The sequence below is a fragment of the Urocitellus parryii genome, chromosome 10 (genome assembly GCF_045843805.1).
Source record: "Urocitellus parryii isolate mUroPar1 chromosome 10, mUroPar1.hap1, whole genome shotgun sequence".
Taxonomy (NCBI): Eukaryota; Metazoa; Chordata; class Mammalia; order Rodentia; family Sciuridae; genus Urocitellus; species Urocitellus parryii.
This window is the reverse complement of record NC_135540.1, coordinates 94034689-94049153: the sequence shown is the minus strand read 5'-3', so window position 1 is coordinate 94049153 and position 14465 is coordinate 94034689. Positions and strand designations below refer to the sequence as shown.

Below are 14465 nucleotides of genomic sequence, written 5' to 3'. Positions count from 1 at the left end.
CAATTAAGTGCCAGTTCCCTATAGCCGCGCTCCACTTCCAGGAAACTGCAGGCCCAGAGTGTAGCTTGAACTGCTGAGAGGTATCACACTAGGAAAGGCCTGGCTGGCAGGAGAAGCGAAGTGACTAGAGACCAGGAATAAACCTAAGCTAACAGGTTTTGAGAGACACCAGAGGGGGGAGGAGGGAGCGACCTAACACGGATTGTTTCCTACAGCTGGAGGGTAAAATCTTGGCCTGGAAGGCACAGTGCCACCTACTGGAAGCGAAGAAAATAGAAGCCTAACAGTCCCACTCCTTTATTTTCTTTCCCTTTTTAAAATTTTTTAATTTTAATTTTTTTCTATTTTTAAATTATATTTTTTATTGTAATTTTTATTTTACTGCATTTTATTATTATTATTTTTTATCATTTCTTTTTCTTTTCTATTCTTTTTCTTTCCTCTCTCCCTCTCTCTTTCTTGGTTTGCTTCCTTACCTTTTCCCCATCTTTCTTCTTAAGCATGACCACCCAGATTACATACAATTTACTAAATGCAAATAGATGAATACTACGAATCAGTCTATAGTCCGCCTAAGCCCTTAACTACCCCCAAGTACTCCTGTCTATTCTCTTGTTAATATCCGCCTGCATCTGAGCAACCCCCCAAAGAAGCTAACATATACTAACCTCCAAACCATCAAATCGCCCGACCTCAACATAAAATGCTAAGTTCAAACCTTAATTCTCTATATGCCATCAAAATCTGTAGGCCTTTAATGAAACTAATGATTTACCTTAAATCACAATTAAATCCAACATCTCTAAACATTGTCTCCCAACACAAAGGAGAGATATTGGAACTATAAAAACCAAAACAAATTTAAAGAAGAAAACAGAAACACAGCAGTCAAACAGAGTTGGAAAATAACGTGAGCACCAAGAAAAAACAAGGGAAAAAAGGATTACAAACAATGCAGGACAACTTAAATTCACAGGAGAACCTAGAGGCATCTGAAAAATGGACAGAGAAAGAACTCAAGGCATACCTAACTCAGATGGAATGGAATCTTAGAGAAGACTTTAGACAGCAAGTCCAAACAATGAAAGTATACTTTGAAAACGAATAAGCAAATTCAAATGGCAAAGAATGAGCTCTATCAGGCGATACAGATTTAAAAAAAATCAAACAGTAATCCTAGAAATGCAGGAAACCATAAACCAAATTAAAAACTCAAACAAGAATATTACAAACAGACTAGATCAAATAGAAATCAGAACATCAGATAATTAAGACAAAGTTTATCAACTTGAAAAGAATATAGTCAACACAGAAAGGATCCTAAGAAATCACGAGCAATCTATCCAAGAGATATGGGATGTTATAAAAAAACCAAACTTGAGAGTCATTGGGATAGAAGAAGGTGTAGAGGTTCAAACCAAAGGAATGAACAAGCTATTGAATGAAATAATCTTAGAAAACTTCCCAGATATGAAAGATGGAATACACTGCCAAATCCTGGAAACCTACAGGACCCCAAACATACAAAACCGTAATAGACCAACTCCAAGACACATAATCATGAAGATATCCAACATACAGAACAAGGAGAGAATATTAAAAGCTACGAGAGAAAAGAGGCAGATTACATTCAGGGATAAACCAATTAGGTTAATGGCTGATTTTTCATCACAGACGTTGAAAGCGAGAAGATCCTGGAACAACGTATTTCAAACACTGAAAAATAATGGATTCCAACCAAGAATACTGTATCCAGCAAAATTAAGCTTCAGATTTGACAATGAAATTAAAATATTTCACGATAAACAAAAGTTAAAAGAATTCGCAGCCAGAAAACCAGCACTGCAAGGCATTTTGAGCAAAACACTACAAGAAGAGGAATGAAAAACAGCACCCAAAACTAACAGTGGGAGGTAACACAGTAAAGGGAAAAAAAAATAACCAAAAAGGAAAAACTAGCCAAATTAAAATAAATAAATAAATAAGCATGACTGGAGGTACAAACCATATGTCAATAGTAATCTTAAATATTAATGGATTAAATTCACCAATCAAGAGACATAGGCTAGCAACCTGGATTAAAAAAAAACAAATCCAACAATATGCTGCTTTCAGGAGACTCATATGATAGGAAAAGACATACACAGACTGAAGGTGAAAGGTTGGAAAAAATCATACCACTCACATGGTGCTCGGAAGCAAGCAGGAGTGGCCATACTCATATCAAATAAACTCAACTTCAAACCTAAGTTAATCAAAAGGGATAAAGAAGGACACTATATACTGGTAAAAGGAACCATCCACCAACAAGACATAACAATTATCAATATGTATGCACCAAACAATGGTGCTGCAATGTTCATAAAACAAACTCTCCTCAAGTTCAAGAGTCAAATAGACTACAACACAATAATTATGGGTGACTTCAACACATTGCTCTCTCCATTGGACAGATCTTCCAGACAAAAGCTGAATAAAGGAACTATAGAACTCAATAACACAATCAATAACCTAGACTTAACCGACATATACAGAATATATCAACCATCATCAAGTGGATACACGTTCTTCTCAGCAGCACATGGATCCTTCTCAAAGATAGACCATATATTATGCCATCAGGCAACTTTTAGTAAATATAAAGGTTCTGGAGATAATACCATGCATTTTATCTGATCATAACAGAATAAAAGTGGAAATCAATGATAAAAGAAGGAAAAATCCTGCATCACCTGGAAAATGAACAATATGTTACTAAATGATCAAGGGGTTACAGAAGACATAAAGGAGGAAATAAAAAAATTCTTAGATAAATGAAAATACAGACACAACATATCGGAATCTATGGGACACAATGAAAGCAGTTTTAAGAGGGAAATTCATTTCGTGGAGTTCATTACTCAAAAAAAGAAAAAACCAACAAATAAATGAACTCACTTCATCTCAAAACCCTAGAAGAAGAAGAGAAAAACAACAGCAAAGGTAGTAGAAGACAAGAAATAATTAAAATCAGAGCGGAAATCAACGAAATTGAAACAAAAAAAACACCACTGAAAAAATTGATAAAACTAAAAGTTGGTTCTTTGAAAAAAAAAATAAATAAGATCGACAGCCATGCTAACGAAGAGAAGAAGAGAGAGAACTCAAATTACTAACATACGGGATGAAAAAGGCAACATCACAACGGACACTACAGAAATACAGAAGATAATTAGGAATTATGTTGAATCCCTATATTCCAATAAAATAGAAGATAGTGAAGACATCGATAAATTTCTTAAGTCATATGATTTGCCCAGATTGAGTCAGGAAGATACACACAATTTAAACAGACAAATAACAAAGCAGAAAATAGAAGAAGCCATCAAAAGACTACCAACCAAGAAAAGCCCTGGACCAGATGGATATACAGCGGAGTTTTACAAAACTTTCAAAGAAGAATTAATACCAATACTTTTCAAGTTATTTCAGGAAATAGAAAAAGAAGGAGCTCTTCCAAATTCATTCTATGAGGTCAACATCACCCTGATCCCGAAACCAGACAAAGACATTTCAAAGAAAGAAAACTACAGACCAGTATCTCTAATGAACTTAGATGCAAAAATCCTCAATAAAATCCTGGAGAATTGAAAACAAAAGCATATCAAAAAAATTGTGCACCATGATCAAGTAGGATTCATCCCTGGGATGCAAGGCTGGTTCAATATACAGAAATCAGTAAATGCTATTCACCACATTAATAGACTTAAAGATAAGAACCATATGATCATCTCGATAGATGCAGAAAAAGCATTCGACAAAGTACAGCATCCCTTTATGTTCAAAACACTAGAAAAACTAGGGATAACAGGAACTTACCTCAACATTGTAAAAGCTATATATGCTAAACCTCAGGCTAGCATCATCCTAAATGGAGAAAAACTGAAGGCATTCCCTCTAAAATCTGGAACAAGACAGGGATGCCCTCTCTCACCACTTCTATTCAATTTAGTTCTTGAAATACTAGCCAGAGCAATTAGACAGACAAAAGAAATTAAAGGCATAAAATTAGGAAAAGAAGAACTTAAATTATCACTACGATATGATAATATATCTAACAGACCCAAAAGGGTCTACAAAGAAACTGCTAGAGTTAATAAATGAATTCAGCAAAGTGGCAGGATATAAAATCAACATGCATAAATCAAAGGCATTCCTATGTATCAGCACCAAAACTTCTGAAATGGAAATGAGGACAACCACCCCATTCACAATATCCTCAAAAAAAATAAAATACTTGGGAATCAACCTAACAAAAGAGGTGAAAGATTTATACAATGAAAACTACAGAACCCTAAACAGAGAAATAGAAGATCTTAGAAGATGGAAAAATATACCCTTTTCATGGATAGGAAGAAGTAACATCATCAAATTGGCGATATTACCCAAAGTTCTCTACAGGTTCAACACAATGCCAATCAAAATCCCAACGGCATTTCTTGTAGAAATAGATAAAGCAATCATGAAATTCATATGGAAAAACAAAAGACTCAGAATAGCAAAAACAATTCTAAGCAGGAAGTGTGAATCAGGCGGTATGATACCAGATTTCAAACTATATTACAGAGCAATAGTGACAAAAACAGCATGGTACTGGTACCAAAACAGGCGGGTGGACCAATGGTACAGAATAGAGGACACAGCGACCAATCCACAAAACTACAACTTTCTTATATTTGATAAAGGGGCTAAAAGCATGCAATGGAGGAAGGATAGCATCTTCAACAAATGGTGCTGGGAAAACTGGAAATCCATATGCAACAAAATGAAACTGAATCCCTTTCTCTCGTCATGCACAAAAGTTAACTCAAAATGGATCAAGGAGCTTGATATCAAATCAGAGACTTGGCGCCTGATAGAAGAAAAAGTTGGCTCCGATCTACATACTGTGGGGTTGGGCTCCAAATTCCTTAATAGGACGCCCATAGCACAAGAGTTAATAACTAGAATCAACAAATGGGACTTACTCAAACTAAAAAGTTTTTTCTCAGCAAGAGAAACAATAAGAGAGGTAAATAGGGAGCCTACATCCTGGGAACAAATCTTTACTCCTCACACTTCAGACAGAGCCTTAATATCCAGAGTATATAAAGAACTCAGAAAATTAGACAATAAGATAACAAATAACCCAATCAACAAATGGGCCAAGGACTTGAACAGACACTTCTCAGAGGAGGACATACAATCAATCAACAAGTACATGAAAAAATGCTCACCATCTCTAGCAGTCAGAGAAATGCAAATCAAAACCACCCTAAGATACTATCTCACTCCAGTAAGATTATCAGCCATTATGAAGTCAAACAACAACAAGTGCTGGCGAGGATGTGAGGAAAGGGGTACTCTTGTACATTGCTGGTGGACTGCAAATTGGTGCGGCCAATTTGGAAAGCAGTATGGAGATTCCTAGGAAAGCTGGGAATGGAACCATCATTTGACCCAGATATTGCCCTTCTCGGACTATTCCCTGAAGACCTTAAAAGAGTATACTACAGGGATACTGCCACATCGATGTTCATAGCAGCACAATTCACAATAGCTAGAGTGTGGAACCAACCCAGATGTCCTTCAATAGATAAATAGATAAAAAAAATGTGGCATTTATACACAATGGAGTATTATGCAGCACTAAAAAATGACAAATTAATGGAATTTGCAGGGAAATGGATGGCATTAAGGCAGATTATGCAAAGTGAAGCTAGCCAATTCCTAAAAAACAAATGCCAAATGTCTTCTTTCATATAATGAGAGCAACTAAGAACAGAGCAAGGAGGAAGAGCAAGAGGAAAAGATTAACATTAAACAGAGACATGAGGTGGGAGGGAAAAGGAGAGAAAAGGGAAATTGCATGGAAATGAAAAGAGACCCTCATTGTTATAAGAGGTTGTGAGGGTAAAGGAAAAAAAAAACAAGGGAGAGAATTAATTACAGCAGATGTGATAGAGAGAGAAGATTGGAGGGGAGGGGAGGGGGGATAGTAGAGGATAGGAAAGGTAGCAGAATACAACAGTTACTAATATGGCATTATGTAAAAATGTGGATGTGTAACCGATGTGATTCTGCAATCTGTATATGGGGTAAAAATGGGAGTTCATAACCCACTTGAATCTGAAGTATGAAATATGAGATGTCAAGAGCTATGTAATGTTTTGAACAACCAATAAAAAAATAGTTAAAAGTCCAATTAGTACTTTTTTTTCCTTTTTTTTTATTATCCATTTCCCTGCAATTTCCATGATTTTGTCATTTTAATTAGTTCTTTTTTTTTCTTTTTAAAATTCTTGGGACTGACCTTGAGAATGCTAGGTAAGTGTCTACCACTAAACTACATTCCCATCTCTTTTTAAAAAAATTTTATTTCGAACTTGTGATACTCCTGCCTGTCTCTTGAGTAGATGAGATTAGTGTTTGTACCACCATGCCCAGCTCAATTAATATAGTTTGTTCCCACAGTAATTGTGACTTGCTAGAGACTAGAAAATCATAATACCTTCAATAAAATATAAAAATCCAGATCTGCAGAAAATAAGCTCGTAGATGTATGAGATTTTAATGCATTGATACTTAATCTTTTAAAATTCTTATTTATTTTTTGGTACTGGGGATTGAACTCAGGGGTACTTTATCACTGAGCTACATCCCTTGCCCGTTTCCCCCCCATTTTTTATTTTGAGACAGAGTCCCACTAAATTGCTTGAGGGACTCACTAAGTTGCTGAGGCTGACCTCGAACTTGTGATCCTTCTACCTTAGCCTCCTGAGCTGCTGAGATGATAGGCATGCACCATTGTGCCCTATATATGTTTCAGTTTTATAAAAAGAATACTCTAAATGAAAATTCATTCTTTTTTAAAGATTTAGTAATTATTCAATCTTTGGTGCCATTTCAGGTATTATCACAATCATTTGTGAGTACTAAATGTGACGCTTAATTTCTCTTGCCCCATTCTGAGTTCATGCATAGCATTTTAATGGTATTTCTGCATTGTTAGGCTTACATGTTTCATGTCTCACTGTTCTTAGTATACAAATCAGAAACTTTGTTATAACTCAGTAAAATAATAAACAGGATTTTTTAGTTCTTCACAAAGTGCTTAAACTTTGTAATCTATTTTAGTTTATGAAAGGCCCTGTTACTTTAACCTTTATAACTGTACAAGTAAGGCAATTAGGTTAACTATGCTGTTATAGTCACTTTCTGTTCATTACACTCCTAAGCTTAATGTACTGTTAATGAGCTGTTGAACAAAAAAGGGAAAATAAAATAAAAATAAAAGCATATCTGCTTAACTAAACTCCTTCATTCCCTGACTTAAGTTCTAAGTGCTAAAGTTTACCTGTTTCATAAGAAAGACTGAAAAATCACAGTAGCTCCAAATTTATGTCAGAACTTCAAATTATAAAATTTGTTTCAATGTTTTCTAAAATTAAATATGAAAACATACCTACATGATTACAGAATGAAAAAATACTGATATTTCACAACTCAAATTAATATCCAAAATCAATGCAAAAACCAATATTTTATATTAAAAGATAATTTTATATTTTCCTTTTTATCTTTCTCAGTAGTAATAAAATTCTAAAACATTTTGAATTTTAAAACACTTTGTTTATTCAATCCTATTTTCTATTTAAAAAAAGGAAACTCTTTTTTATATAACAGATGACTTAAATTCAAAACAGAATATCAACATACCTGTATGTGATGAGGACGAAATAGGAACTGTCGATTTAAGTTGGATTTTTCTATCAAGTCAGGATCTGTAACTGTAACCTAACATTGGAAGGAAAACATAATAAGTAAATCTATCTTACTTATCTTGGAATGACTAAAACAGCTTCTACAAATTGTTCTAAATTATTTGGCTTACCAATACTATGCTTTTATGCCTATATTTAATTATAATTGATATTCAGCATAGGAGTACCTTAAACAAGGTTGTAGAATAAATTGTACTCATTATTCAAAAATGTTCTTCAATTATTTATGAGAAAATAGAGGCTGAAAACATCTCTATCACCTTTTAGACCCATGCAATTAATTACCTATAGAGGACTTAACTCTTCTTTCTAAATTTATATTTATTCTTTGGGAATTATAGTTTGAAAAGAATACTTGCACATTTCAATCTGAAAGGAACTTCAGCTAATGAGGTCTACAAACTTAAGTGGAGGCTGCCTGTTTTTGTAAATAAAGTTTTACTGGCACACTGTCACACTGTTTGTGTACTGTCTATGGCTATTTTCATTCTCTGAGGGCAGAGCTGAGCAGTTATGACGATACCTGGTCAAACCTAAATGTGCAATATGGTCCTTTCAGAAAAAGTTTATAGACTTTCATTTCAAAGGATGCAAGAAAAGTGACAGACTTATATTAATCTGAAAAGTATTCAAAATAATTTGCCATTTAAGCTAGTATTTTTAAACACAATTTGCCTAGGTGTAATATCTCTCAGACTATGTTAGTTATTAGATGTTGAATAATAGTACTTACAGATGTTCATTTTCTTTTAATTGGTATCTCCCAGATATTTTAATATTTCTGTTTAATTATGTTAGAAGGTATCTTTTTTAATGGGAATAACAACAAAAAGCCAAGCAGAAAATGACCTTTAATAAAAAACCTTACTCAAGGTTAACTGCTGTAGTACATGACCATAATCTCAGTGACTCAGGACACTGAGCCAGGAGGATCTGAAGTTTGAGGCCAGCCTAAGCAATTTAGTGAGTAGGCCCTAAGCAACTTAGTGAGACCCTGTCTCAAAATAAATAAATAAAAGAGGCAGAGTGGTAAAGCACCCCTTAGTTCAATCCCCAAGTTCCAAAACAAAAAAACAAACCCTTACCCTTACCTCAACTAATAATTACTGTGATTGTGGGTATACCTCTTTGTCTTTCTACCTTTTCCAAACTCACTTTTTATTCTCCCCATTTTGCTTTCTACCACATTGATCAGGTTTTCTTAATTCCAACTGGTTTGGAAGTTATACATCTATTTTTATATGGTTATGTTCAAAATTTTAACAGGTATAACAGGTATATATAATTTCTAAAATTAATTAAACCGTCTTCTTCCTGAACAATCTGAGAATACAGGAACTTATTTACCTTGCAACTCTTCCTTCTACTTTCAATGATGACATCAATGTACAACATTATAGATATTTTATTTTGAACCATACTCCTAAATCAGTAAATATTTTAACTAAAGACTTTTTAAAATTAATTCTTATCTAAACCTAAGAATGCTGATAAATGCCTCTGCTTATCCTTCAAGCACTACCCACATTACTTAACAGTACTCGCAGTAAGAACCAATGCTGGTAGGTAATCTTTAATCATTTTATTGGTTAGATATCTTTACTTTGTCCTCTCTTGAAAGATTAGTTGAGTATAGAAATTTATGTTCATAGTCATTTTCCCTTTAACTATAAAGTTCTATGTATCTTCTAGCATTTATTGTTGGACAGATGATACAACCTCCTTTTTGAATCTTTTTTTTTTTTAATAAATCAATGTTCATTATCTTTTTTTTTAACATTTATTTTTTAGGTGTAGATGGACAAAACACAATGCCTTTATTTTTATGTGGTGCTGAGGATCGAACCTGGGTCCCACCCATGCTAGGCTAGTGCTCTACCGCTGTGCCACAATCCCAGCCCGAATCTTCATCTTTTTAATTTGAACATTTAATTTGAACATCTTGCTTCAACTCCAGGAATTTTTGTCATTATCTTGGAAATACATTGTTTCTTCCCCAGCATGTTTATTCTCTCTGGAAATTCCACTAGATTTACACTGGACATAGCAAATGTATCTGCTTTCATTTTTTAAAAGATAGTTTGTTCTACCATAAGTCAATTTTTAAAATTAAAAAATTTTTAAAATTAAAAAAGTTAAAAAAGTATTTGTACAGTAAGTCTATGTGTTTGCGGTATTTCAGGGGTCTGTCCACATTAACTTACTCCATTTTGTTGCCTAAACTCAACTGGTTTCTTGACCAGTTTTTTTTTTTTTTTACCTTCACATGCTGATATGCACTATGAATTTAGGTATTCAGGTGATCCTCAAACTTAGGCAACCAAGGGTTTTTTGTTTGTTTGTTTGTTTTAAAATGCCTTTTAAAACAATAGAACTAATAGTAGTTTATGGAATAAAATTGAGGAAATCCTAAGCAGAAATAATATAAACATATAATATCTAGGAAAGTAATAAATGTCCTCTTACAAGTGGAATAATAAGTTAAACTATAAAATGTGAACTACTAAATAAATTTTAGTTATTTATGGTCATTTTGTTAGTCTTTATGATAAATCTAAGAAATCACTAACAAAAGTTAGTTTATATCTTAAAAGGGGAAACACCACCAATGAAATCTATTTTTATTTAAATATATGGCATGGCTTCGCAATTAACTTATATTTAGTGCTAAAAATTTAAATTGCATTCAAAAATTTATATTATTCCTACTACTGTTGACATTAATTGAAACTACATCTAAACTACTACTCTGTAAATTTCTAATGTCTTCTCTCATCTTAAAGGTTTATTTAACAATTAATAGTATCTAACAGAAGTAACAACAATGTGGTTGTTTTCAGTTTTAGAGCATTAGAGAAAGGAACTGAGGAGCAGAGAATTAAAGTAATTTGTCATAAGGTCACAGATCTTGATTAGTGGTTAGAAGATATCAGATTCTTCCAATTTGTGGTTTAATGCTCTCATCTCAAAAAATACTTCAGATCTACATAGTCAAATACAGTTCAAAAAAAGGTAAAAGAGAATTACAAACTTTTAGCTCTCAAAGATTTATATCTTACCATTCCCTTCTCCTTGTCTGTGCCAACACCAAGTAAAGCAAAATTTTTTAACATTTCACAGCCTATGGCTCCACATCCTACCTATGCAGGAGAAAAATGATATGTACCAGATTAAAATAAAACTATAATATCTACTTAACAAGGAAGAATTCCAACCTAAATTTTCTTCAAATGCTAAGTTATGATAACACATATTTTAAAACAATTACTGGCCATTTGTGACTCATTTTAGTTCAAAATAGTTAACATTTATTTTATCTTTTCAAGTTTCTCAAAGATGGAAAAAAAGTATAAACCAAATAAGATAAAGAAAAATATTCATAACTTATTTAAACAGAAGACATTAAAGAATTCCAAAAAAAGAAAAATACTGAGCTCAGTTTTTGTAAGACAGACGTGAACACCACAAAACATTTTAATGGAAAAAAAAATCACATCACAATTCCCATCACTATTAACTTACTAAAAAGACATTCAAATTCTGTAGCTTTTGACACAAAGTATGTCCAATGCAGGCTCTTAAGGCATCATATCTATCTCCTCTGAAGAAAACAACATTTAACACAAAAATAGAAAAAAACAAATATTAGATTAGTTTCATTGTCATTAATGCAAATTTCATGTGCTTTAAAAAAGAGTAAACTAAATAGTATCCTCCAACTTATCAGAACTACCTTAAGTGAAAGAGAAAAGACCACACAAAATCAGCTTTTACTATTTCCATTTGACTTAATAAGTCCAAATAACTTAAGTGACGATAACTATAATTCACAGTAGTTCCCTCTCGTCCAGAGGGAATTTGTTCAAAGACCTCCAGTATACCCGAATCCTTGGACACTACAGAAGCCTATGCATACTAAATTTTATCTTACATAAACATACATGACATAAATTTAATGCCTTTTTCATTTTAGTTCTCGCATGCTGTGGTTGTAATTTTTGCAGTTTGACGTACAAGAAAAGCTAGCACTAATTTCTTTTTCCTTCTTTAAAATTTCATAGACAGCAGACTCTTTCTTACCATAGATCTTTTTTAAAAAAAATTTATATTTTAGTTGTAGTTGGATACAATATCTTTATTTTATTTATTTATTTTTATGTGGTGCTGAGGATCGAATCCAGGGCCTCACACATGCTAGGCGAGCACTACACTGCTAAGCCACAATCCCAGCCCCCTTACCATAGATATTAATAACTTCTGCACACAACCTTTTTCCTTTCTTTAGGTTGAGAACTTTCACATTTTCACTTATACATAAGTAAAATATATACATATATATATTTACATACATCTATATTTATATATAAATATAAATAAAGATAGTACTTTATTTCTTGTTTTTGGTATATCCAAATTGCTAGAATCACTACTCTTGCATTTTGGGGTTATTACTGAGAAACCCAAGGGTTTACCTGAACAAAACCAACTATGATACTGATTGTTGATCTAATCACAGCTACAAAATGATTAAGAGGTATTCAACAAATACTCCGGATAAAGGGATGATTCCGGTCCTAGGCAGAATGGTGAGATTTAATCATGCCACTCAGAAGTACATGGAATTTGAAACTTAAAAACTGCTATTTCTGGAATTTTCATTTTGTATTTTCAGATCATACGTCACTGAAATCTTAGACAACAAAATTGCAGATAGGGGGACTAATGTATCTTGAAAAATAATTTGCTAAGCCAGTGATTTTTAAGAAAGTTCTTAGAGTAACCCATGTATGGGCTTTAGAGTTAACCCACTTAAACTGATGGCAGAATTTTGGGTTATGTTTACTCTAGGGAGAATAAAATCTCAACTTTTATCAGATTCTGAAAGAGATTTACAACCCAAAAAAGTTAAATTATGACTGATAGACTGCAGAGAGCATTTTTTCATCTAATATTATTCTGATATTTTGAATGCTAACCATTCTCATGACATAAAGTTTAAACCTTTATATTCATTATTTACAAAGTGGTAAAAAGATATGACATTTAACATCTAAGCAGGTAAGAAACAATAACTAATGAGAGAAAATAAATCTATGTTTAGACAAAAACTTTCAAACTCTTGTTTCTTATAAACATACAAGTAAGAAAAAGTAACAGAAATTTCTGTATTACCGTGGGAGAAATTCTTCACATTCAGGTTTGCCTAAGGATTCGACAATGTCTGCTGCTTCAAGATATAACTTAAAGTAGAAGATTAAAAACATAATTACTATGTATATAACATAAATTATTTAAAAAGGAAGCTCTTCTCTACTATAGTTATTTAATAATCATCATTGGAAAAGATGATTAAAAATGTCAATTTGGAGTAAAATAATATTAAAACATAATTTTTTATAACACCATGCCTATTCCTATATTTTCTCTTTTAAAACAATGGTAAAAGTTGAAAGAACTGTTAAAAGATATATAATCTAATCCATATCATTTAGTCACGTAAGATGCTATTTTTAAACCTTGGAAACAAAAGGAAAATTTACTTCCAAATCTAACCAAGATGTTAACAGTTACAACTGAACCAGATTTTCTACTAATCAACTTGTATCCCATGCTGGAAGAAACAATTCAGTAGTAAAGTTGCCTTACGTGGGTTCTTTTTATAATATAAAAGTGAATATTATAATAAAAATATTTACATTGTTTCAAAACAGAAAGGGACAGAAGAATACTTTCTGCCAATTATTCATTCTGATGACAGAAATTAGGGTCTTTATTCCATCTTGTCACTGTTTTAAATTGATATAACTCAAACCTGTATCATTCCTATGTTTTCCAACTTTAGAATTTTATACCCAGGAAGGGAACTTGAGGACCTATAATGGCAAAAATTTTCATGAAACAAGTTCGAGAGAACCAAGAAAGCTTAGCTATTACTGGAGAACAACTAACTATAAGGAGAGAAAATTCACAATAGAGGGAAATACTACTAAGAAGAGAACTTTGGGTTATTTTCCAATAGTCCTAACATAAGATCCTGTTAGTTTCAGCTACAAAACTAATAAGCTTTGGAGGCATATTACTTGCCTCTCTCATGCATCAAATAATATTTTAAAGTAGCTTTTCTAGCATATTAATACTATATTATAATACATTATACATTCATTTTATGCATGGAAAATTAAAACTTAAATGTTAAAAAAATAGTAAAATTAGAAACTAACCCACTGGCACAAAGGAGAAAACTTTCCTGTCACAGCTTTCAATACTTCTTGGCTGGCAACACCTCCTACTGCTGCAGCAAGTGGGGATAAAAAGCCTCGAGCAGTCCAAGAAAGCCAATGTACAATATCAGCGTTTACTTCAGGCTGAAACACAAACCATGAAAGACAATAATACTGTTAATATTATTCAGATAGTGTCCTTAAAATTTCAGTGACTAAATTGAGAATTATTAGTATGTAACTTCTAAAAATGTTACATTTCTCTACTAAATCAATTTTAAATTCTAAACTATTTCAAACTCACAATAAAAAGACTCATTTGCCTGTTACCTTACGCAGCATTTGTTTTCCAGTACCTGCCCATTTTTTGCTATCTGAGTCTTTACATTAGCCTAGGGTAACATTTAGAATTAACAGGAATATCATCCATTTACAGTTTTTG

General features: G+C 32.8%; 1 protein-coding gene across 1 annotated transcript in view; it reads right to left on the bottom strand.

Annotated features, from left to right (window-relative positions):
- Nucleotides 1–14465, bottom strand: part of Uba6 (ubiquitin like modifier activating enzyme 6) — an 85412-nt gene that overhangs the window by 22888 nt on the left and 48059 nt on the right. The window contains exons 14-18 of the mRNA XM_026407781.2: nt 14024–14167; nt 12975–13042; nt 11325–11403; nt 10862–10942; nt 7738–7815 (exon numbers count right to left, since the gene is read on the bottom strand). Coding sequence (XP_026263566.2) covers nt 7738–7815; nt 10862–10942; nt 11325–11403; nt 12975–13042; nt 14024–14167 — 450 coding nt within the window. The remainder of the gene's footprint in view (nt 1–7737; nt 7816–10861; nt 10943–11324; nt 11404–12974; nt 13043–14023; nt 14168–14465) is intronic.